The following is a 26129-nucleotide window of genomic DNA, read 5'->3' on the forward strand; positions in this document are numbered from 1 at the left end:
CACCTATCCTTCGTTTCCATCTACGTGATTACCGTATTATGTAACGGAGTGTTTCGATGTTCCGTAGTAACACTTTCTCTCACACACATACACTCTCTCTCTCTCTCTTTCTCTCTCTCTCTCTCTCTCTCTCTCTCTCTTTCTGTTCTCTTACTGTTTGGGGTGGCCAGTAAGTTTCCAGGGAACTCGAAACTTTTATAACCGGCAAAAGTGCTCGTCAAATTTCCGTGAAATTTGAAACCGCGATCATGGATAATAAGTATAACTACGTTTTCAAGCGATCCTCTTACTCTAACTTGGAAATTAGTTTCTTAATTGACATCGAATTCTCCAAGGAAATTTTTCTCTCTCGCTTTACGACTTCTCCTCTTCCTTCGCGGGTCTTGCAACTTTCTTTCATCCGAGCTTTCGTTCGAGAGTAAACTATTGGAACAGAATATTTCTCGTCCCATCGTCGATAATAGAACAGTTATACAAGGTCGAGCCTCTTTCGAAAACTGGCCAGCCACCCCGAGAACTGTCTCTTTCTTTCTCTCTTTCTGTCCCTTTCTCTGGTGTGAGTCGTTGATCTGACTGTTCGCAATGGTTCACGTAACGCGCGCGGAAACGATGCGCGTCGTCGTTCCCTCGTTGACGACGAGACGAGGCAGGAAAAATTTCCCGCGAGTTTCCCGCGTACGTGCGTATGTGTGCAGCCGTAAACGACGATCGTAGAACATAGTGAACGTAGAGAACCTTACGTCTGCCTCTGCGGCTCGTGGCCGTCGTTGAGAAACACCGAGGAACCCGAGACGATGCGTGACGCCGCTTCGCGGATCGAAAGCGATCGCCACGATCGCTCGCCTCTACGTAGACCTGTTGTTTTTCACCATCTTAGCACGATATATAGAACGCTGGAGAGAGGGGGGATCGAGGTTCGATCGCGATCCATCGATAGAATCGCTATCAGTCAACGTACCGATAGATTTCATCGATTCCTCGATCCCTGGTGCTTTATCTTTGGGCTGAGATACGTGCGTACACGTCATCTGGTTAGAGAGATACCCTCTGATCGAAGTAATCCCACATAAAAGTCACGGATATGGCAAACGAATGGATTCGTCCCGTGGGATTAGAGATGTAAGATGACCTATAAGTTGATAGATCAGCAGGGACGTGTTCGTGGAAATTATATACGTAGATGCGGAGGACGCATCGATCTTCTATGTCTTTTTCTTGAAATTGCTTATTCTCAGTTTCCTAAGTGTCTTATATACTTCGATCACAGGACCATACTGCCAGAGAGGACCGCGATATCTCCTCCACGCTGCGTACTCTGCTAGTTGATTAGTTAGAAAACATTTAGTTGTGTTGATTCTGCTTGCGATCCCGCGACGGGATCTCGTAACGAGGAGATCTCGCCGAGGGATCCTCACGCGGCCTGCCGACACCAGAGTAGATCAGACGAGCGTAGTAGGTACGTACACGAATAATAAAGAGAGAGACACAATACATAATACGTTCCAGTTCTTCTCCCAACTATTCCAGCCTCGATTATTCCCATGAATTCTATCACGTTCCCCCTAAGACATTCGTTCGAACACGTAATAAGTATATCTCTCGTACACGCAGGATACACTTTGTTTGTAACTTTGTATCGTTGGTTTCGATATCGCTGCATGCTAAGTATGAAGAATTCCTGTCCGAGTACGACGACGTATCGCTGACACGACAAGAATAAGAACCCAACGATTCAGGCTCCGAGTGAATTAAAAACGAGAGACGTCTCGAAGCTTTTTAGTCGCTACACAAGGGAAGACCTTGTCCGGTGAAAACGATGTTCCGAGCTTTGTTTCAGAACCAAGCTATTCGCAGTCTTACGAATGTCTCGAAAGGTTCACTCATTACTCTAATTGTTTGCTCATGAACCGAGAACGAAGCAGCGAACTTCTCATCTCCTCGAACAGATTCTCTAATTTCTATTTGATATTTTATCCGTCTCTCGCACACTGATCGTCTCGAATGAAATTCAAGGCGATATGAACAATTGGATAGAACGAAAACTCGATGGAATCCGTGTGCGCCGATTTTTCGAATAAAACTTCGAGCCAGCCAGACCAACGACCGCCAGTGACGATCTGGCTGGCTCCGTTTGGTCAGAACGATTTGAGCAAGTCGAAAAGTTGGCGGATCGGAACGGAAGGCGAAACGGCTGACCCGTTTCACGGCCGATTTACGTTTCGACCGAGCGATCGAAGGGAAGTTGGCCGCTGATCGTCGTCGTACTCGGCCACGACGGAGAGACGACAGACCAGACGCCTCCGTCGCTCGTTGTTTCGTCGTCGTTTCGAGACGTAACCGGGTCGCACGGACTGATCCTCTCGTGGACGACGACTCTTTTTCGCAGCTGGACGAGCTCCGGACCGAAGTGCAGCGTAGGGATCAGGAACTACTCGCAATGTCCGCCAAGATGAAAACCCTCGAAGAGCAGCATCAGGATTACCAACGGCACATCACCGTGCTCAAAGAGTCGCTCTGCGCCAAGGAAGAGCACTACAACATGCTGCAGGCTGACGTAAGTGCCCATTTTCAACGCCATTTACTCTTTTTAACTCCACGTACACCCTCCTTCATAAGTATTAGGACACGTGCAAACTAAAAAAACGCGATAATTATAAGGTTCGTAAGAAAAACGACTCTTATCAAATTTTTCGACTTTATCGTAATAGAACGCATAAATTCTATCCCAATGGTCTGAACGAACGTATACTAAGACTTATAAAGACGGGTGTGTCTTACTTTACGACAGTCCTAACTTCCTGTTTAGCATCCTCACTTCCAGACTAAAGCGACAAATTCTAACGGATGACGATCTTTGTCTCGCACAAACAAACTATTCCAGTTATATGGAGTTAACGATTCAAACAATCGCGATATCCTGCAGTTACCAGCCAACTTAGCACGACCCAATAAATTCTCTACGAAGATTCCATTCGAGAACGAAGTTTTATCGAACCTTCATAGGCGACTAGCGAACGATCAGTTCTTAGGAAGAGTTTTCCTATCGACAATTTCGCACGATGATCTTGCTCTATGCGATGTAATTTATTGGACAGTTACGAGAAGTTTATCACGTAATGAAAAATAATGTGGCGAGTTTAAACTTTCTACAGCTTCGTAAATCACGAGTTTTAAAGTTAAAGCGCATAAAACCCATATAACTTCTAAACAGGTTCCCCCTTGACTTCTGTAAAATCGTCGCCCGTGGAAGTTGGTACATACGGAATACCTACGAAACACTGGTAAACGCGTTAGAAAACGTGACAATAAACGCAATAGTAAATGGACTAGTAAATGCAGCAGTGACATATATAGGGTGGGATCGTTGAAGGGGTCCCGATGTACGGGGAGGTCGGAACTGGGGAAATCGACGTTACGGGGAGGTCGTTATAGGGGAAAGGAAGGACAGGGCTGCAGGAAACTGGGTCGTGCAAAGCTTCCCTCCTCCTGTTCCCTCTCCAATCGGCCCGCTGGACTATTGGTAGCGTTTTCACGTCGCGTGCAGAACGTTGCCCGTGCAATGCGGATTGAATCGTTCCTGTTCCAAGTGGTTCCCACCCCTGCACACGTTCGTACGATGACCTCGTGTGCGTGGTTACGTGCGTGCAGGTGGAGGAAATGCGGCAGCGGCTCGAGGAGAAGAACCGGATGATCGAGAAAAAGACGCAGGCCGCGATGCAGGCGCAACAGGAACGCAATCGTATGAACACCGAGCTGACTGAGCTCAAGGATCACATGGACATCAAAGACAGGAAGATTAACGTGCTTCAGCGTAAGGTGAGTAACCCTGAAACTATTTCTTTCTCTTCTTTCTTTTTTCATTCTATATATGTCTCCGCCTTGGCGTTGCCTTTGTAAGTTGATAAGGAGAGATCTTTGAGCAACTACAAAGGTTTAACGCGTCGAATTTTTAAGCTTACGAGCTTCGTTCGTTCGTTTCCTTTTTAAGATTAAAAGTCTGTGCAGAACGAGTAGGAATGGTCTCCAAAGCGACGTGAATTATAGTTTCAAAGGGGAGGCGGTCCATTCTGTCCGAACAGAATGGCTAAACACACGGTGATAATGATCGCCCGGTGTAAATTAAAGCTTAATTGATTACACGGATCCGTTTCAATTACGAGTAAAACGCGCGTCGACGCGTATTCATCTTCTCCATTACCGATCCTCGCAATTACTCTCGTTTTGCACAGACTTGTATAATTTATCTCATTCAAGGATATTCGTCGCCCTATTCCACTGAACTCGAAACGATCATAGGGAACATAATTACAGAAACATAATTTTAGAAATGTCGCAGATCGTGTAATTCGTATAATCAAAAATTGATAGATATTTAACGGTATCAGACGTAATGCAATCGTATCGTTATAAATCGATTTGTTGTCTTGAGAGAAACGCGGATCACTGGCCGATCTTTTCATTCCTCGGCGGGTAATGATTAATTCCACCGGAACTAAAAAGGAGTTTTGGCCTGGTAATTAATCAGCCAGCCAGATGACAAAGAGGAAGCGCGCGCTTAGCGTATAATATTCGTAGGATGCGACCGCGGAGTGCGCATGAGTGTGAATCTTGCTGTCGATTGGAATGAGTGTGAGGCGTGCGCGCACCCGCGCGACACACTTTTTGTAATAATATTTTCTTTAGTCGTGCTGTGTAAAGGCTGTAGTACGTAAAACCTCGACATCCCCGTTATCTTTAAGTTCGCACAAGCTCCTTTTTCACCCGTTTATTTTTCATTTTGTACCTTGTTCCGTTCGAATAAAGCTACTTACAAGTTACGTTGCATCGCCTTGTTTTATTTCTTTTATCCAACACTTTCATCACGAATCGCACCCCTGTATGTATTTATGTTTTGTTCGTGTCGTTGGTGATCGACGATAGCCAATATGTATAAAGAGAAGAGTTGAAAGAGGTACGTTATTTCTGTTAAAGCTACGATCGATCAGGCTGTCGTTGATTACCAATGTGTCGACTAGAGACAACATCGCTTGACAATTACTTTCCATTTTGTTATTTTTACCATTTTTTTTTTTTTGTCATTTTTTCGTTTCCGCATCGCGGAACGCTTGTTTTCACGATTCCGTTTTTTTTTTCTACCGCGATAGAGACCGTTGATTATTTGTTGCTGTGTATCGCGAGTGTCTGATTGAGTAAATGTCTTGTCGAGCCGTGAACAATGGCTGTGAAGATCGATGATACGAGATGGCAGGTAAGTAAGAATTTACGATTATATTAATGGTTTGTGCATGGTAAACTGCGGATCCCTAACACGGTTAAGAGAATACACCACTAATCACGTTGACTGAAATTAATTGCACACGAATTAACATTCTCTCTGATCATCTTTGATCCAATAAAACTGTATGGTTCTTAAAACATCTTGTTCCATCGCAACTTATTTTCTCGCTGTCTAAGACTTTGCGCGATTTCGATCGACCCGTCTGAAAGGAATGAAAGAAAAGTAGAACCTCTAACGGCCAAGTTGTTGTTACTACAGATCGAGAATCTAGAGGATCTGCTGAAGGAAAAGGACAACCAGGTCGACATGGCCAGGGCGCGTTTAACGGCAATGCAGGCGCACCACTGCAGCAGCGAAGGTGCCCTCAGTAGCCTCGAGGAGGCGATAGGAGATAAGGAGAAGCAAATGGCACAATTACGGGAACAGAGGGACCGGGCGGAACAGGAGAAACAGGAAGAAAGGGAATTACACGAGAGGGAAATCGCCGAGTACAAAATGAAAATACACGCTCTCGAGTCCGAAGTAAGTCCTCGTGGTAACACAATACACCTTTTTGTCTCCCAATCGATTCCTCTTCCCTATCAATTTGCCCGGACTAAACTAAATCGTATATTGATTACAAATTTATAAGGAACGTATCCAATTCTAAGTGCGTTCGAAGTACACCTTGTTTAGCATCGTTTCAGTCGATACGATCAATAATGCAGCTCGAGCTTCTGTGAAACTTTAACTTCCCACCATTGCCCCTGCTAACAAAAACAAAAAAACACTTCGTGCGCTTTTCTCGCGTTGTTCCTTGGCCAAAGATCGTCCAAGTGTTAGTTTCTGACCGTTTCTGTTCACGGCAGGTTGAGAAATTGGGCGCCCGTTTGGAAAGAGCACAAGCAGAAAAAGACCGACTGGAAGCGAAGCTGGAAAGTTCACAGTCGGAGCTCGGCAAGAGCAAAGCCGAACTGGACAAGGCTGCGTCCGAGGTTGGTCGTAGCGGAGCCGACTGGGAGGCTGCCAAACAGAGACTGACCAGGCTCGAACTGGAAAACGAAAGACTCAGGCACGATCTCGAAAGGTCTCAGAGCACTTACGGCAGAAGCACGCTGAATTCCTCTCAGGAAATGGACAGGATCTCCGAAAGAGCCGAGAAGACAGCCGCGGAACTCAGGAGGGCTCAGGCTGAGCTCAGGGTCACGCAGGCTGACAACGAAAGAGCTAGGGCTGAAGCTGCTGCTCTGCAAGAAAAGGTAAAATATCGCTTCTACTCCACTTAGACGGTTTTACAGCTACCAAAATACTTTTACAATCTCGCCAGAGCGTCTCAGATATATTAGCCAATGCTGACCATCTCTGTTTCCACACATTCGAGACGTTCTTGTCCCCAATAGTTGACAGTTATAAAATGATATATAGAATAATATATTCTATTCTCTATTTATAAATGAACTCTTTTAAACATTTTATTCGCTTGATTTTGAAACCAATAATCGTTTCGCTCTTTTGTTGTCTCATCCTAGAATTCATTTCTTGAACAGAATTGACTTTCTTGGCAACAGTTCGAAAATTGATTGAAATGTAAATTTCTGCAGATCAGCGAACCGCTGAGTCCCCGGCGATTGGGGAAACGTATCGTGACTCAATAGCATGACTCAACGTCTCGGTCACCGGTCACGAATGCTTTAACAAACCTTCTAACCACATGATCGATTCGAAGCGAAACGAATCCGCAAATCTCGCGCAGAAATCACTTCCACCGCTGACGGTACTTTTCGTTGAATCAAGTAATCGATGAACTAGTCGAGTCGATAAAAAGATCGCGCGTCAAGGGACCTGCCTTGCGACCAATTAACCACCGAAGTATCCCCGGCTACGATTCCCATCCCCATAATCTGTAGCTGGTCGTTTTGCCTCTATTAATGAACGATCGAGTCTACTTGGCAGCCCTGTTCCGCTTCCAAGAAGCAAGAACAATCGCCTTTAATCGCGATCGATTCACGAGGCCACCACAGTCTGGTCCCGATCCATACACGCTGTGGTAGTCGAATCTAATTTCCAATCACGCCTTCGTTCTTCCCAGGCATCGCCGGTGTTCCCGATGTTCGTCGATGGCGCGAAACGAACCGGTAATGAAACTGCCGGCTAAGTGGCCGGAAAATTGCACGCAACTTCACACTCGAGTGCAATCGAAGACACCTGACTAGAATTTCCGTAGGGGTTGCTCGTTACCCCTCGTTTCGATCCATTTCGAATGATTGACTCTTCCAGAAAAGATTTCTCTTTAGAGCTTTTCTTTAGGTCGTCGAGCTTTTTCCCTCGGACTGATTACTCGAGTCGATGTATTTATTTAATCCCTGTATAATAATAAATCATCGCTTCACGTGGAAACATTAATAAACACGAATGATACGAACGTAGGTTACAGCAAGCAGAGGAGAAATTGATTTTAATTAACGCAACGTGATGAACAGGCAACGCGTTAAATCTATATTAATAACGACGTGCATGTATTTTCTCCAACGACGCAACTATTACAAGATGGGAAATTCTAGAGATTAATTTCGTAGACGTAAACCTCGAAGCAAGTAGAATTATGAGATTCTTGAGCTGGCGATCGCTTGAATATCCGATGAGTTTATCCGGTGAAAATTCAACACAAACGATTAAACGTGTCTTAAATACTTCGACGAACCGAATGGAATGAAATGTAAAAAGTGCTAAAACATTTTTATGGTTTTTAAAGGTGGAAAAGAGTCAAGGTGAGGTGTACAGACTGAAGGCCAGATTGGAAAATGCTCAGGGTGAACAAGAGAGTCTTCGAGATGAATACGATCGAGCACAGGCTTCGGTGGCTCGTCTGCACTCGGAACGGGACAAGGCAATCGCGGAACTTGAAAAAACACAAGAGGAACTGGAACGGACACAGGCTACTCTGGGCAAGGCACAACTTCAACAGGATAAATTGCAAAATCTACTGGACAAAACGCAAAGTGAAGTGGACAAGCTTCAAGAGAAATTGGATAAAACGCAAACGGAAATTCGCAGGGTAAGTGAAAGAGAATTTACCTACAGTTTTCACGTGTAAATTTACCTCTGTTACGCAAAACAACTTTTCTGGAAATTACTAAGTTAATATTTAAAAAGTTGAATATTTTATGTAAATCACATAGAAGCTAAACTAGGCAACTTTATCGAAATTGAGAGGGTAAACCACTTTGAAATATTAAAAAAGGAAAATCAATTGGAGTTAATTAATTTGGCTCCTGAGTAGCTCGTAAAACGTAAACACAGACTTAAGATAGAGACTAGAAAAGTTACGGTGGAACGATTCGATTCCATATAGATGCAAATGGAAAAGGAAAAGCAGAACTACGATTTCGAAAACTTGCAAAGTCAACTGGACAAAGCGCTCGGCCAATCGACAAGGATGCAGAAAGAACGGGAAACGATTCAATTGGAAGTTGACCGGTTGCAGGATAAGTACGAGAAAGCTCAGGTAAGAGAAGGTGATAACAGAAACATGGTCACGGATCATATTTGACTAAAGTATCCACCACGAAGACGGGTAGCATTAGTAAAAGTATCCTTTTACATCCAGATGATAATGCAACGACTACAGAAGGAGAGGGACAACTTTCAGGAAGAAACAGAGAAACTGCACGAGAGGATAGAGTTCCTACAGAATCAAATAGCGAAAATGCAACGGGACAAGGAGAACGTACTATCGGAACTCGAATTAGTTAAAGAGAGATGGGAGAAGGCTCACAATTCTCACCAGAAGTTAACCGTAAGTAGCCTGATTTTTCTTGTAGGTCATCAAGGACAGTTAATGTCGGAAGAGAAAGAGAGAGAGAGAGAGAGAGCAACAAAATTGCTTAAAATTGTATTTAATTACAAAGTTGTATCTCGTTATAAAATTGTATAAAATTGGTCATTGTAACGTAGCTTGAACGAGACGACGCTATGACTGAAATCGAAATCCTGAAGGAGAAACTGGAGAAAGCGCAATACTCGATGAACAAGGCTCACGAGGAACGGGAGAACGCGAACAAGGAGTTCGAGAAGATGCTGGAGAAGTACGACAGGTGAGCGATCGTGATTTTCCGTTCGATAAGAGCGACGATCGATCACGAAAAATCTTGTTATGATTTCGACAGAGCCCAGAGCGAGGTGTATCGGCTGCAAAATCGCATCGAAGTGATGGAAGCTGACAAAGACAGGCTAGAGCTCGAGGCGGAAAAGCAACAGATGTTGGCATCGAAGAGTCGCGACGAGGCAAGGAAAGCCCAAGAGGAATTGGCCCGCGTGCAAGAGATGTACGATCGAGCGGCTCTCCAATTAGGTCGCACGAAGGAACACGAAGAGAAATCGAAGGAAGATCTAGATAGGTTAGCGGTGGATCTGGAAATGGTACGGGAACGTTACGAGAAATCGCAGATCGAGCTACGCAGGTTACAGAACGAAAGAGAGAAACTTGTAGCTGACAACGAGAGGATCAGTTTCGAATTGGAGCGCGCTCACTCCCAGTTGACCAAGGCTCAGGCGGCGACAGATAAGACGCAGGAGGAGTTAGCACGAATGCAACTGGAGATAGAAAAGATGTACGAGAAACACGACAGGCAGCAAGCCGAAGTGAGGAAGGCGCAAGCGGAGACGGAGCGGCTGCGAGTGGAGGCTGAGAGCGCGCGCGAAGAGTGCGAGAGGTACGCGACCAGGTTCGGCAAGTATCAAGAAAGCCAAGAACGGCAGAAGGAGGAACACGAGTGGGCGAAGCTGGAGGTGGAGCGGCTCCGCGATCGGCTGGAGAAGGCGTTGGCGGAACTTGAACGCGCGAGGAAGGCCGAGCAGGACGCCTCGAGGCTGCGCGCCGATCTGGAACGTGCGGAAGGGGTGCGAGGTAAATACCAGTACGAGCAAGAGAAGTGGCAAAGCGAGGGTAGTAGGCTACAACAGGAGGTGGACAAGCTGCGCGAACGCCTGGAGGGCCGTGAGTCGGAGCTGAAGAGGACGCAGTCGGGCAACGCCGAGCTCGAGGCGAAGCTGCACGAGACGCAGCTTCAGCTCGAGCGGGCGCGCGAGGAGACCAACAAGGCGACTGCGGCGCAGGAGCGGAATCGCGGCGAGATCGAACGCGCTAGAATCGAAACCGAGAAGATACGCGATCGTCACGACAAGGTGAAGGCGAGAGCGGACGCCCTGGAGGCGGACAACGAGAAGCTCCGCGTCGAGATTGTACGGCTCGAGAGACTGATGCAAACCGAGGGTAAGACCAGATCGGAGAGCGCGAGCATCGAGGTCGAACGGCTGCGCGCCAGCCTCGACAAGGCGATCGTCGCGCGCGATCAGGTGGAGCTCGAAGCGGGCAGGCTGGCCAAGGAACTCGAGAAGACGCACATGCAGACGGCCAAGTATCAGGAGGCCGCAGAGGCGAACAAGAAGGAGCTCGAACGGCTAGCCGCGGAGATGCAGCTGCTCAGGGACGAACGGGAGGCACTCAGGCAGGAACTGAGACGGGTGCAACAGCAGCAGCAACAACAACAACAGCAACAACAGATCGCTGGCAGCGAGGAGATAGCTCATTTACAGCACGAGCTGCAGCTCGCTCAACGGGAACGCGACAAGATGGCCGCGATCCTCGAGAATCGAGAGAAACACTCGGAGAAGATCGAGAAGGTGAAGGAAAAGCTCGAGGCGGAGGCGAAACAGCTGCAAGTGGAACGCGATCAATTGGTGATACAGCTAGAGAAATCGCAGGAGATGCTGGTCAACTTCCAGCAGGAACTGAACACGAACGAAGCGGAGCTCGAGCGTCAACGCGAGGAGGTTCGCCGGTTGCAGCAGATGCAACAACAGAGGGTACACGCGCAGACGCCGGATAGAGCCGCGAAGGAGGCCCTCGAGGCGCAGATGCGAGAGGTTCATCGGCTGAGCCAGCAGGTGCAAAACCTGACTCAGGCCCAGACGAAGGAACGACAGAGGGCCGATCAGGCCGAGAAACGCGTGCAAGAACTTCAGAAGCAGATCGTCTCGAGGGATACGAGCGCGGCTGCCGGTGGCGTGAACGAGGCACAGCTCGAACAATGGAGGAAGCTATGCGAGACGGAGAAACAACGGGCGGACGCGGCCGAGAGGCAGGCTGCTGAGCTACAAAAACGTATCCAGAACACCGAGAGGCAGCTACACGCTCAACAACAGCAGATCCAGCAGATGCAGGTGACGATGCAGCAGCAACAACAACAGCTACAGCAGCAGCAACAGCATCCGCAACAAAACGGCCAGGAGGTCGCCAGGTTGAAAAAGGAGCTCGAGCGCGCGCAAGAGAACGTTAAGCAGGCAGGCGTCGAGCGCGAGCGGTTCCAGGAACAGCTCGAAAAGCTGTGCCAGGAACTGCACAAATATCAGGTTAGCAGCAGCACGACCTGCACTCGCTCGCGCGCTAACCTACACTACTACAGCCTACATCCGCACCATATAATGCCTGCACTATGTCTCTGCCTATGTATACCGTTGGCTGATCGTTGTCGACCGGCTGCCGACACGTCATCGCGCCTCCTCGTCTCTCTATGTCTTCTCATTTCAACCGCAGCCTCTGCCTTCGTCGTCGACGAAGCAGAAACTCGCCCACAGCTCATATACACGCCGCAAATAACAAACAAAAAAAAAGTCAAATCATATATCAAATATTATGCATATGTAACAGAACGATAACGATCGAACGATATCGTGTATATATATATATACATATAAATAAGATATATATATACGTATACAAACGAAATCGGAAAAAAACCAAACCACGATGCACCCGCACAATCTTTCTCATCTTATGTTGCGTACATGTATATCTCGGGGCGTCCGTCACACTTCACAGCGAAGCGCAACATCGCCTTCATCATTATCATTCTCCTCGAATTTTTTTAACCTACCTCTATGAACCCCTCGTTTCTCCACGAAATCGTTTCCCCCAAAACCATTTGCGATTACTCTCAAGCACAGCCATACGCGTCCATTGCTCTTTCTTTTCCGTTATGCCGATTTTTATCGTTATGTTTGTTATTGTTATCACCAGCATCAGCGACGAGACGATCGAAGCGATACGAAAAAAAGGAATTGTTCCTTCTTTCTAAATGATCAGAAACTTGCAGTTAATATCACAACGATCCTCTCATTCGCCGATTCATTTGGCTGGTTACTGTTACTGCTGTAATTTTGTTGCGCGTTCGACATCGCAACGATGAGCAACCTTATTACGAGTATCACTTTTTCGTTTCCTTAATTTTTGTTTCGTTTTGGGAGCATGCCACTGTATTCGAGATGCCAGAGATAGAAAATGGTTACTTCGTTTTTGTAAGATGCGACGAATGACCACGAGAATCAAGCCTTGTGTCTGCGATTCACGATTATTTTGTACAGGCTGGAGAATGAATCACGAGCAATGCACACAGAATGCGTTCCGCACGTTTTGTACGTACGTTCACCTCGAGACATTTTTTATCTCGACGCATATGTTTTTTATAAGTATTCTGTACATATTATACTTCGCTATGAACGTCACTAGATATACGAGGAATTGCGAATTTCTTCTCATCTGCGCGTCTGACTTGTTTTTTAATTGCGTTTCCATGCATCACTCATTTACGAAAGCCGTGACCATGATGACCGTATTCGAAATTAAATCAATTTACACCAACCAAAGATACCAAAAGAAAAACGCCTCTGAAAAGTATAGAAAAAAATCAGAGTGCACGTTTAGACGTAATGGTCGCGGCTATGAGCGAAACGGCTTTCATTTGCCTAGCTGTAGCGTCTCGTAAACGGGGAAGAACGAAAGTTTACAACGTTTGTTTCGACGCAGGTGGACTTGCACGAGGCGAACAAGAAACTCCAAGCTGGCGCCGCGAAGGCTGGTATCGATACTACTCAAGAGAGAAGACAATTGGAGGAGCAGAGACGCCAAGTGGAAGAACAGAGAAAGCAGATGGAAGAACGAGCGAAGTCCGTAGATCAGAAAGCTAGAACGATAGAGGAGAAGGAGAGGACGCTCCAAGGTCTCGACCAAGACCTAAAGAAACGGAAAGCGAAGATGGATCAGTTGGAGCAGCAGTTACAAAGAGTAACTTGATAGATCAGTTGTTTATTGAAATTACATCCGGTCTTGTTCTCGCGCGATAAATAGATTCCAAAAAAGAAGATCGATATCGCTTGCTAATTTTTTCAAGTTCACTTTCTTCTTTGTATAGAGCGGTGGGTCGCCGGACAAGAGGTTGGCGGAAATGCAGAAGGCTCTCGAAAATTCCGAGAAGGAGCTGGAAAAGGCGAAAGAAGAGTCGACCAGAAGCTCAGCCGAGACGGAAAGGTTACTGCACCTGATGCAGATGACTCAGGAAGAGCAGAATGCCAAGGAGAGACAAATCAGAGAACTTCAAGAGTCAGTATCAGGCATAAAAATTCAAATGCTCGTACAGTATGTCACTAACGATACAATTTTGTTCGCAGTGCACTCAAAGCCGCACAAGCCAAGTTGAAACAAGCCGCAACTGCACAGCAACAAGAGGTCAGTAAGCAAATTTATCTTACTCCATTTCTTATATTAAAAAAAAAATCGTATATTTTAACTATAGAACGATATTAATCTTACTTAATTAGTTTTGAATTATTAGAAATTACTTTTAACCGCGCAAAGAATGATCTCTATAGATTTTCTACTAACGCAGTTTCTTTGCGCTGTTCCAATCGCATTTAAAAATTAATATCGATGGGATTGTGACTAATCAGTTGTCCTTTTTAAATTTTCACGCTGACCCTGGACACGGCACGTACACGTTACGATCTGTGTGTTTGCTTGCTTGATCGTCCTGGTTGTTTTTTCTCTGTATTTGATCGTCCATTATTGTTTACATATTGTGGCCCGTGTCCATACATTTCGATCTGTTTTCGTGCGAAACGAACTTGCGTTTCCGAATGACGAATTGAAAAAAAAAACAAAAAAAAAAAATCTCTCGAAACCGAACACGGAAATCACGGGACAAAATAAAACTGACAAAAATATATAAAAAATACAGGCGGGTCCCACCGGATTCCTAAAAAGCTTGTTCTAAGGTCGATTTTCGTTGGGGACGCCTTCTCCGTTCTTTTTAGTACAATTTGCATATTAAGCGAACTTTACAAGTACACGAACTTATTATACGAAACTAATCGAACGAAAGGAGATCGTACTGATTCGCCATTGACAAACACACTTGTCAAGATATATAATTATTTTACGTAACGCTGCGACCATTGTTAACATATTTAATAATTGATAGCGGGAAGATATTGACGATAATAACAATAAATATAGATATATATATATATATAAATATAAATATTAATGTAAAGGTGATGAGAGAGCGAGCGATTAATGTTAATTAATTATTAACGATGCGATCGTGTATGTACATATATATGTAACATGAATATATGTATATACATATCACGCTGGAGAATGGACAAACGCATGTACTGTACATGTGTATATACACGTACACGACAGAGATATACGTATGTAGATATATAAATATAAATATATACATAAAAAGAAAGCATGTGAATGGTGTAAGGCCGAGGCAGAGAACGGCGAGCAGAGAAATTAAAAGAAACAGAGGAGAGATCTTTCAGAGGCTGACTTTCCACATCGTCATGCCATGAGAGACGATGGCTTCGACGAAAGCGACGAGATAGAAAAAAAGGAAAAAAATAAGAAAAAACCGAGAGAGGAGAAAAAGAACGAGAGAGATCACTAGAGAGAACGAAAGAGAGAGAGAGAGAGAGAGAGGAAGTCAAATGGCACGTTCGCAGCCATTCGGAGACGCACCCTTACGTCGTGCAGTACGAAACATTTCGATAAACACGGGTCAAAAATCACCGTGTTTTTCCCCAACTCCCCTACGACCGTTCACCTACCCTTTTCGTTCAATTTTTCTTTACGTTCACACCCGTTGCCTTCGCACACGCACCACAACGCCTGTCGCAACGTCCACGCGCACCGATGCACGCACACAACAGCCAGAAACCTCTGGAACCGCTCTCCAAAACGCCAGGGAACGCGAGGAATCTAAGAAAATGGAGCTGGAAACGAAAGACCGGCGAATATCGGAACTAGAACTGAAGGCATCCTCCCTGGAGAAATTGCTAAAGGAGCAATTTGCTTGTTCGAAGAAGATGAAGGACGCTAAGAACTTTAGTTTGGAGGATAACGAGAGCTGGAAGAAGGAGTTGGAACTGAAGAACCAAAAAATTGCCGAACTGAAGGATCAACTGGCAGTCTGTAAAAGCGTGAAGAACAGTGACAACGAATGCACCCAAAACTTGAAATTGACGGATGAACTAACGGAAGAGAAGGAGACCTGGAGGAAGGAGATGGAGGTGAAGAACGAACGCATATCGCAGCTGGAAGACGAAATAAAAACCCTCAAGTGTTCAAGGGTGGAATCAAAAAAATGCAAAGACAACGAACCTAAAGTACAAGATAACGACGAGACCTGGAAATTAGAAATTGAAACGAAGAACCGACGAATCGTTGAGTTGGAGCAAGAAATGGAGTCCCTGGAGAATTTCCTCAGGGAACACGCAGACACCGAAAGCGTACGAGATCTAGAGGTTGTAATCGAGAGGAAATCGAGAAGAATAGAGGAACTGGAGGACACTGTGGCTGAGTTCGAGGACTTTCTGAAGCAGAATCCCGATGTAAAAGAGCTGCATGATCTTCGTTGTCAAGTGACCGCTGGGAATAGACGAATTCAGGAATTGGAGAGGTGGATTCAAAAGAACGGCGAGAATAGAGAATCTAGAATCAATCAGGAAAGAGTTATCGAATTGGAAGAGATGGTCACGCAGTTAGAAGAGTACGTGAGGAAGCACAACGTGGATGTGTTGAAAAGAAAGTTACAAGATCGTGAGTGCAGAATCGATCAGTTGCAAAGTCGAGTTGGATATTTGGAAAAGGAACTGTTGAAAGTCGAAGAAAACCATCGAGGTAAGATTGTTTCAAAATCCTAATATTAATCCTGATCCTTCGTTCTTTGTCTTTTCTGAACGTCCTCAATCCTGGTTTAATAATCACAGTCAATTATTAACCGAGTTCCAATTTGCAGGAAAAGAAACACAAAAGGACCATGAAGAGGAAGGGGCGACTATGAAACCAGACGATCCTCCTTGCGCTCAAGCGATCCAATGCGCAGAGGTGCTTGAAACGGAACAAAAGATGAGGAAGATGGAGCTTGCCATATTTGAGAAGGATAACAAGGTTCAGGAATGCGAACAGCAGATCGTCGAAAATAAAGAAGAAATAACGAAACTCGAAAAACAGGTAGCTACTCTGAAAAAAGAACTAAGTGAATACGACGATATCGGGGTTCTAAAGGAAGAAATCAGAGTGAGGGATGAGAGGATTCAACAATTGGAGGATGAAGTAGACTCTCTCGAAAGAGCCTTCAGCGAAAGGATCGATTTGGAGCAAATTGAGGAACTGGTAAATGTGATCAAGGAGAAGGAAGACAAGGAACGACAATTTTCGAAAGAATTGACGGAGAAAAGGAACAGGATCGAGGAGCTCAGCGAAGCTCTTCGCGAAAGCGTTGTCATTACAAGCGACAGCGAAAGAAAATTACAAAACGAGGAGAAAATGAAGAAGGAAGCTCTTCAAAGGGTAAAGAAGACTAAGGCATTTGAGTGAAGCGCTTTGTAAAAATAAATCATGATCGTAATTTGTTGTTTTTCTCTTCCAGATAGCTAAGCTGGAACAAAGAATTGCCTCGATGCAATCCGCTTCAGCGTTAAAGTGCATTACTTGTCAACCCCTTCTTTCGAAACTGCACAAATACGAGAAGAAACTTAGAAGTTTTACCGAAGAGAGAACCATGCAACTCGAAGACCTTCGTCAAATGAAGTAAGCAATTTCGAAAAGCGACGTGTTCTTATTAACGGTCTTTATACAATTATTTTGTCGACAGACGAGAAGCTCTGAAAGCAGCAGTCTCCGAGAAAGACGCACACTTGGCTCTGCTAGAACTTTCAGGGCTAAAAACTGTTGCTCAATCCGAGCAAGCGGATCAACTGAAAGCAGATAAGAAGAGATTATTGGAGAAGTTGAAGAAAGAGGTACTTTCTAGTTCTTGATGACTGATTGGAATAAAAAAAGGTGTATTTTCAACGAGGGATGAAAATTTGTATTGTAGGATGAAGAAAGCATCGAATTATCGGTGGAATCTAGCCCATTTTGTTCAGAGGGAACGCTACAACTACTCACGAAGATTTTGGAAACATCCGACGACGACGAAGAAGAAACATCGAACGGTCGTCGCAGTGATTCAAATTCCCCAAGACCGGCTACGACGAACGGCGACAGTTGTGCTGATTCGTGAGTTTCTTTTTATTATTAGTTACTTCACATAGTTTGATAAACACGATAGCACAAGTTCATCGTCATAGTAGCCGATAGAAGTGAAAACAAGAGTGCCTAAATTACCGTAGTTAGAATTACCGAAACGTTAACCCAAGAACACTGTAGAAGGATTCTCCACGAAGTTGTCGCGTTATTTCCCCGCAGAAAGAAGACATCGAAGGAATTGGAATCGAGAAGCAAACGAGAGCTGGCGGGCAAGAGCCACCAACAGGATAGCAGATAAGTAGACCAGGCCACGTACAATCGTAACGAATGTAGAAAGCGGAAACGCTATCGATCTTCTTCGTTTCTTCGATGTTGTCACGTGCACACACACACGCAACCGTAGAAGCCATCTAGAGCATTTCTAGAGCCTTAGAGAAAAAGCAAAAAATCGGCAAACAGGCAACCAAGATACCTCATCGACATCGACAGCGACAATACAACAGACAGCATCCCCGTGTCGTTCATCATTCATCATTTATTATCATCACGATCATCATAATCATCATTATCGTCATCCATCACTTTCATCCACAGTACCATCGTCCACGTTGCCCTTGCTACAATTACAAGGAATCGGCCAAGGAGGATCGTTCAATGGGGCACTGGTAGCTCACGATCAGTTTTATCGAATTAAATTATACGTGGCTACACTTTTGCCTGGATTTTCCAGAACATAAGGCAAGATCGATCGACGAAATAACATGTTCGATCGATCGGAAGCGTCACTAAAAAGAACGCGCGTGTTCGTAATTTGTATCGTTTCGATGTAGCGAGCGATGCGTCAAAGTGCAGAAGTTATGTTTTACGAAGCTCAACGGATTTTTTCAGAGGAGTTTGCTCATTAAACGATAAAACGAAACAGGGCGTCAATGGAAGATCGGCTACACTTGTTACGATAGTATTTAGGTAGTTTTCCAGTAGATGAGTTGATTGCATGTCCCAGAATCATCCGTGGATGCTCTGTTTCTGATACGAATAATATACGTTTGTTGATTGGTTGACATTAATTTTTTTATAATTACGACGTCGAGTTTCGTTCGGACTTAGATTTTTATCATTTTTGCTCTATATAGAAATAAAATGATATTAGAGAAGGTGAACACGACGTAAGGGTAGCAGAACGTATTTCATCCTTTGGACAGGTGACTATAATTTGAATATCAAAGAGAAAAGACAGACAGTAAAGGAAAATAGAATCACCCTTTCGATATTAATTTAAAAAACTTGACGTATACTTGTCCGTTAATAATTAGGAGGAACGAATTTAATGCTATAGGAAGTTACTTGTCGATCAATTCTGCGAGCATCGTACCCCCTTCTGTCATTAATATTTTCCCACTGCCGCAGAAAAGAGCAATCGATCGAAAGAGAAAACGAGCATACGAACAGTTTCACTCCTTTCTATTTTTTTGGATTTTACGTCACGGTGTCCAAAGATCGTCGTTGTATAACGAGCGCTAGAACTCTAGTTGAAGGAAACCGAAAATAAAAAGATAGTAACGAACGAGTAAAAAACAAAAGAAAATAAAAAAGAACGGAACAGAAGATATAGTTAGATCGAAGATATAGTTAAGAACGAAAATAAAATACGCAGTACGAGCGATAACCTGCGAACTTCCATTGAAGCAATGACGTATGCGAATGGGCCGATATTGTTTCGAGGTTTAATGGAATACACGAGGGCGACTGAAAGGGAAATTCGAGTCGTGGCGCTGATTAGCTTTCAAGATGACAATAAACGAACGTTTCGTGCATGCTCGATGATCTTGCGATGCAAAGATTAAAAAACGAAAAAAGAAACAAAGGAAGAACGAAGTAAAAGAAAATTCGGACGCACGAAAAAAACGCACTTTTCTCTCCCATCGGAGGATTCGTAGATCTATCGTTCCGAATCTTCAACGCTGTAGACAACCTGTAGAAAATATTGATCGTGAAAAATCGAGCACGAGTTAAACGAGAGATTTTCTTCTAGGTTCGTAGAATCAAAACTTTCATCGACTGGACTACGTGTGTATCGTGTGATAGATAATTTATGGCATCGTTACAGAGGGTGTAATGTACATATTAATCGTGAATTACTCTACGAACGTATGTATACAGTTGTAGAATACTATTATAAATGCGTCATTGGTATGTTAACCGAGCTACGATTATGGTAATGCGTTTAGAGAACTGTTAACGCATGAACGACTTCCATATAGTTTCTCAGCCCCATTTATTCGTCTATTTTATGTTGACAGTCGTGCAAATATTTATGGAAATTGTTGGAAAGCCTTCGTTCGTCGACCGATAGAACGATATTTATTGAATATTGTTATGAGATCTTTACACGTGTAAATAGTCACGAGTAGATACGTATATCTATAGATGAGATTTAGAGCATTTATAGCAATTTCGTGTGAAGTATGTTTACGATTTGTTTTACAAAAATCTGGATCCCTCCAGTTTATACTTATTCTTCTTTACACTGTTTCGTCTTCTACGTCTTTTAGATATTGTTGCAACTCTTCAAAGTTCATCAGTTTAAGCTAACGTTATGGCTTAATTATTTAATTTTCTTTTCTTTTCTTCTCAAACCAGTTAAAAGGAGCATCGAATAAAAATGACTATCGCTCCTTTAAAAATAAGTTTTTCTCTGAAAATAGTCTATATGAAAGCAAGTTGCACCGATATCTAATCGAGCTTCAAATAGAAAGCCTAACGGTGTGTTGATCGAATGAAACGCGTCGATTTTACTTCAGACTCTATCTTCTATCGAAAAATTGTTAAAACGAACCACTATTACCATTTATTATTCTGTACTACTAGTTCCAAAAATAATGCTCGATCGCATCCACGAAACCAAAGCAAATATACAATTGGTACGAAATCATCGAGCGTTTTCTTCGTGCGTCGTCGAAAAACGCATCCAGGACACATGTAGGGCTACAACGATTGTCTAGACGAAGGAAGGAGATCAGAGGCGTGCCCTTTTTTTGAAGAAGGGACGCGTGTCGAAGAGACACCGGTTAAAGTCACTGTTTCCGAAACGAAGTCGAGGCACTAAGCCCTTCGTGAATTCAGGTAGTCAACTCGATGATCTCCGATGATTATCATAAACTACGTTCGACGAGAAAACGATGGACCGAAGTTGTTGGACGCGAGCGTACGTCGTCCGTGTGTTCGTAACGCGTTATGATAATCGTCGCGATCGTCACAATTTCGCAGGATCCGTTCTCGAGAGAGTATTTTTTCTCGGCATGCAGCGAGTAAGAATTTTCAGCGACTTATTTGGTACAGCACTGAACAGGAGAGCTAAGAAAGGAGTATAAAACCCGAGGCACTAAAAAGGACAGAGAAACTAGAAACGAGTCGTTTGTACATAGTCGTGTGTCGATGTTTCTCCGATAGCCCTGCTCATGATGACAAAAAAAAAAAAAAAATAGCGCGCCCACTTGTGGTCCCCGCTGGTTCTGTACCCATTCCCAAGCATACAGCTAGTCTAGAGTTACCTGTATTATGTGTACACATAGTTATATCTCGTTAAACGAATTTGTCGAGCATTTAACACAGTCTAACCTACGAATGCTAACGCCAGATGCATGATTATTGTATACCGGGCCGCGATTTCGCGCGGGAACGAAGGGACACGCGACCAGCAAAGGAAGCAAGAGCACGTCCAACGAAACCGTGTAAAATCTTCGCTAGAAAAAGCGTTAATGCGTTAACCAAGCCGATAGAGACGGACGATAAGTGAAACGTTTCGCTGCGAACGTGCGATTCTTTCTTCGAGTCGAACATCCCAGGCCATCGTGTTGCGAATTGAACGAAAAATCTGCGAGCTATCACATGGATGAAGTTCGTCGTTTCGAGCTTCGAGGGGAAAGGAAATTTCATGAATGATTAAAAATACGAACGGCGCATTTTTCGTCCAGTGTCCGCTCGCCGCGTATACATATTATATATAAATGAAGTATACATATATCGTCGTGTCTGCCGTACGAAGAGTTAAGTGACATGTTGAAAGTGTAAAATTTTATCGTTAATACTTTAAAAAGATGCTCTCTTTGATTCGTCGATAAAACGCTCTTTCTCGTTGCTAATACACGACACACCTTTTTCCCGTTCGATCTCTGACGCGAACCTTTCAAACAAAACGAACCATCCTTTCGAAAGACTTAACACTCGCGCGAATTCTACTGACCTAGAAGCTAGATCACGTTGGAATCGATGGGCATCGGATCGTAAACAGGGCAGACAATCGTCGAGAACGACATTATAAGCGAGAATTAAACGCGCAGCAATACCTCATCGAACGGCTTCTCTGCCCTGTGCAATCGGAAAAACGGCGTTGGAATTTTGGTCACCGACTTGCATCCAGTCGGAGGAATATCCTACTTTCCCTCTCGGCTCGAGCGTTATTAAATAGCGTAAGACTAGCGTATGGAGCACGCAGTCTCTTAATTCGTTTCCTATGCGTCCGTTAAAATCGTCGGCGCTCTTACTCATTAGACGCTGGCAGAATCGTAGTTTTTTAATTCTTTAAATTATATTCGATCGAAATGGAACAATTCAACGAACATGATGAAAGGTAAACGTTAAAATTTCTTTAAAAAATAAGCGAGGGCGAAGACTCTCTGGTAAAATTTGTTGAGACATTCTAAGGGAAATTTAATCCAGACAATCGAACGACGACGAAACTGACCAAGCCAACCAATAATGATAATCAAAGACACTTACTTCTTACCTGATCTACTTCGTTTCTGTGAATCCTAATTTTCTAAGCGCGAAATATTCTTATTCGAAGCTCTTACATAACGATAGCTCGAGATTATTTCAGAGGGTTTTCGTTCTTCGGTTCTGATCTATGTTCTCCGAATTATCGAGTCGAGAGAAGGACAGGAAAAGAGAGAAGAAAAGGAATAAAGGTTAGTAAACGTGTGCCACCGTCATATCAAGCCTATATCATCGTGTTACATTATACATATTATATATATATATAATAATAATAATAATATATATATATATATATAGCTAAGCAGAAAAAAAATTAATATTATCGTTAATTGACACAATTGTTAACGTGGAGTGACTGCGTTTTGTATGCATGTGTGTGTGTATGCGTGTCTGTATGTGTGTGTATTGGTGAGCAAACAAATAAAAGAAGTCTTTCTTTCGATCGCTCGAGAATTGAGATGGCCTGAGAGCAAGTTTTCAAATCTTAAAGATCTTCTTACTGGCACTCTTTATTGTCCGAAATATTAAACTAATCACTTCAATCAGTAATAAAACAATCACTTTGACATTTATCATCGTATCGTCTTTATTAGAGATTTTAAAAAAGTTTGTAACCGTAGGATGTAATCCCGCTTTAATAATTGATTAATTATCTTGAATTTTAAGACTGTTTAACGAATAAATGAACAGGCGAATGCGGCGAAAAGCTTCGATATTACAACGTTCTATTTAAAAATAGTCTGTCCTCCGAGATACATTGAGTATTTAACGAAAGATATAAAAAGAACGACTGACGAATGTGACGAGCAGAATTTCTCGACCAGTGCGTCGGGATTCTCGCTAATAATACGATTAACGCTATTAAAATCTCTTTAAAAACGACGTATAACGAAATGCGGCTTCAAATACGAATACTAGGAAGAGCGAGTTTCGTTACTTTCTCCCATCTTCGAACTTGAAAGAGGAATCAGTAACAAGATGAAACTAACCCTTTATTTGGAAACGCTAGGACAAATTTAATAATTCCTTTTAGATTATTCTTAGAAACGTATACTCTACTTGAATGAAAGATGGCCAAACTTCGAAATCATACAACTTGATAGCTCGTTAGGCGATACGAATCTTTAGAACTCATAATTAACTACATTAAAATCTATGTTTCTAAAAGTAGGAAATAGAAACTTAAGGGTTTCTTGAAACCAAGTAACGGATCGACAGATTGCCCAGCGAGGAATTGCTATAGGACAAGAATCTGAGCGAGCAGGGCTACCTACCAGCCCTGCAGCTTGAATCGTTCGTGCCGCACTCGAGTGATCCTAAGCTGAGACTGTTCCGTGGAACACGAGCGAAAATGCAACGCGAGGAGAGCGAGTATCGTGTGAGCACGTGAACGAGGCCGTCTCGATATTATTTTTCGACTCGACTGTTTAATATCTACGATGAAAAAACGTTTTTATGTGAATATTGCGTAAGGAAAGTCGTTGCGGCGTAATCGACTCGCGTTGGAATCGCGGCCATATATCTATTAAAAATTTCACCGATAAAAAAATTTCGATCGATTTCCTTGCCAGTGGGTTGCGCAATTGGCAAAATAATTATCAGAAAAATAAATGCAGGCCGCGAATCTCACGGGAAACAACGCTGCGACGGCGTCGCTCCTCCCGCCCCCTTTTTTTATTCTCCAATTTCTACGTGTTTAATCGTTAAGCGAAAAACAGCTGATATCAGCGACAGAGAGGATGCGAGAAGTAAAATGAGAGGGAAAGGGGAAACGAAAATGAAGTAAAAAGAAAACTACGGCGATGCAGCGAAACGGTGAAGGGAATCGAGTATCGAACGCCGATTAACGTTCGAGTTCGATCATTAATTAAAACACGCAATACGATTTTCGACCGTGTGTACATACCTAAGAGAACGATAATAATGCGTGAGTGTGAAATAAACACGTGAGAGACGAGTGAAACGAGCGAGAAACACCGGTGAGAACGAGACGAGTCGTGTTAAGCCTAGTCTATACGACGCTTAATTAACCGAGCGAACCGATGATCGACAGGGATCGAGGGATCCTTTCGTAGTGCCATTTCTTTCTGCGTTTGTTTCTCTCGAGCACGTGATAGGAGTCCTCGATCGACACGGATCGCCCTGGGATAAGAGAAAAACGACGAGGCTAGAATAAGTTTATCGAGTAAGCTAATATAAGTTATTTAAAAAAAAAAGAAGAAAAAAAGTAAACCGTTTATTGAAGTACATTGTTGCAACTGCCATGCTGTGTGCCATTATATAACGAGTCACGTTTGTCGTAAAAAGCAAGAAAAAAGAAAAAAAAAACAGTGTAAAATGTGGAATGAAAAATCTCTTGCGCGCGTTCCCGTCTGTCTGAATTTCTCCGTTACACCGCTTCAAAAAGGTGTCATGGCCCGTTAGCCTTCGTTCTGCGTGCGAGACGTCGTTTTTTGCACATTCTAAAACGCTATAAAGGCACTGAATAACGTAAAGCGACCAAAAAATGATAAAGCATAGGCAAGGAAATTCTACACGTTCATGCCTCAAAACGCTTTTACACGAACCATCTAACCAAAGTTCAAACAATTTACAATTAGTATATCTATTAAGGACGAGAATTCGAAGGTTTTCCCGAAGGATATAAAAAACTGAAGACATTTTTCGGTATAGCTTTTCGTAAGCTGGTTTCAAAGGACTCGCGTATACTTGCCTATGCGAACCGGCGTATACATTATATCAAAGATCGAAGCACCATATATAAATATGACTATTAATATATACAAACATATATGTTACCGCGGGTGGGCACGTATACGTTGTTTTCGTTGAATCTCCCGAGTCTCCATCGCAGACGAAGAGGATTTTTCCAATAAAAAAAAAAAAAAAAAGAAAGAAAAGAATATTAGAAAAGAATGAAGTAACGGGCAAACAGCGCATGAATTTACATGGATTCGTCGCTGTACTAGGGAAACGTAAAGAACAAAAAAAAGAGACATTTTTTTTAATGTATCCGCCGTCGATGTACAATTAATCGCATGCGCGTTTAATCGATGTAACGCATTCAAGATGAGATAATATCGCGACACTCGATTAGATCGAGGTCCCTTGACTAACGTTTCAAGCAGTGTCACGTATAAAAACGAAACGCAAACATAATACATCGTGGGAAAAATCGACTAAGAAAACTTTTTGCGGTTGTTGCAGCGTTCATTTCCCAATAATTCCTGTATTATTTAGGGAAAATACCGATTAACCGGTAACTACACACACAACACAGATTTGCAGTTGGTGAAATTTTGTAACATTGTCCTTTTGGTATCTCAATAGATGAACGGCATCGAAGTCGACATATCGATTGCGAAGAAATCTGTACATATAATTTCCTTTCTTTATCTTTCACGAGTAAGCAGTGTAGTTGCTGATTAATGGTAATCGTTTACAAAACTATATACATGTAATGATATTGCTATTTCGTTTTACGTGTACGTATCACTTGTAAAAATGATAAATCTACATTTTCAAAGAGATAACTACGTCATACACACAACGTAAGACTAATGTGTTCATCGATCATGTTACAGACATTAATATGTGTTACGTGAAAACAGCATGAAAAAAAAAAAGAAACACGGAGAAAAAGAAACAGATCAATAGGGAAGAAGTAATTAATTTCTTAGAGATCACGCAAAAAGGAATTCCTACATTCGTGAAACTCGA

General features: G+C 43.3%; 1 protein-coding gene across 7 annotated transcripts in view; it reads left to right on the forward strand.

The window, feature by feature from the left end:
• LOC126865588 (trichohyalin) overlaps window positions 1-25325 on the forward strand; it is a 68515-nt gene extending 43190 nt beyond the window's left edge. For all 7 annotated transcript variants that reach the window (XM_050618299.1, XM_050618300.1, XM_050618301.1 and 4 more), the window contains 18 exons: window positions 2387-2554; window positions 3649-3816; window positions 5537-5800; window positions 6127-6516; window positions 8010-8312; window positions 8610-8762; window positions 8865-9053; window positions 9212-9351; window positions 9424-11668; window positions 13122-13379; window positions 13507-13694; window positions 13763-13820; window positions 15311-16280; window positions 16399-16952; window positions 17032-17192; window positions 17257-17404; window positions 17482-17663; window positions 17853-25325. In XM_050618299.1, the coding sequence (XP_050474256.1) occupies window positions 2387-2554; window positions 3649-3816; window positions 5537-5800; window positions 6127-6516; window positions 8010-8312; window positions 8610-8762; window positions 8865-9053; window positions 9212-9351; window positions 9424-11668; window positions 13122-13379; window positions 13507-13694; window positions 13763-13820; window positions 15311-16280; window positions 16399-16952; window positions 17032-17192; window positions 17257-17404; window positions 17482-17663; window positions 17853-17931 (6618 nt within the window). In that variant the 3' untranslated portion in view covers window positions 17932-25325. The remainder of the gene's footprint in view (window positions 1-2386; window positions 2555-3648; window positions 3817-5536; window positions 5801-6126; window positions 6517-8009; window positions 8313-8609; window positions 8763-8864; window positions 9054-9211; window positions 9352-9423; window positions 11669-13121; window positions 13380-13506; window positions 13695-13762; window positions 13821-15310; window positions 16281-16398; window positions 16953-17031; window positions 17193-17256; window positions 17405-17481; window positions 17664-17852) is intronic.
• Window positions 25326-26129: the final 804 nt, after the last annotated feature.

Source organism: Bombus huntii, chromosome 5 (assembly GCF_024542735.1).
Source record: "Bombus huntii isolate Logan2020A chromosome 5, iyBomHunt1.1, whole genome shotgun sequence".
NCBI classification, from domain to species: domain Eukaryota; kingdom Metazoa; phylum Arthropoda; class Insecta; order Hymenoptera; family Apidae; genus Bombus; species Bombus huntii.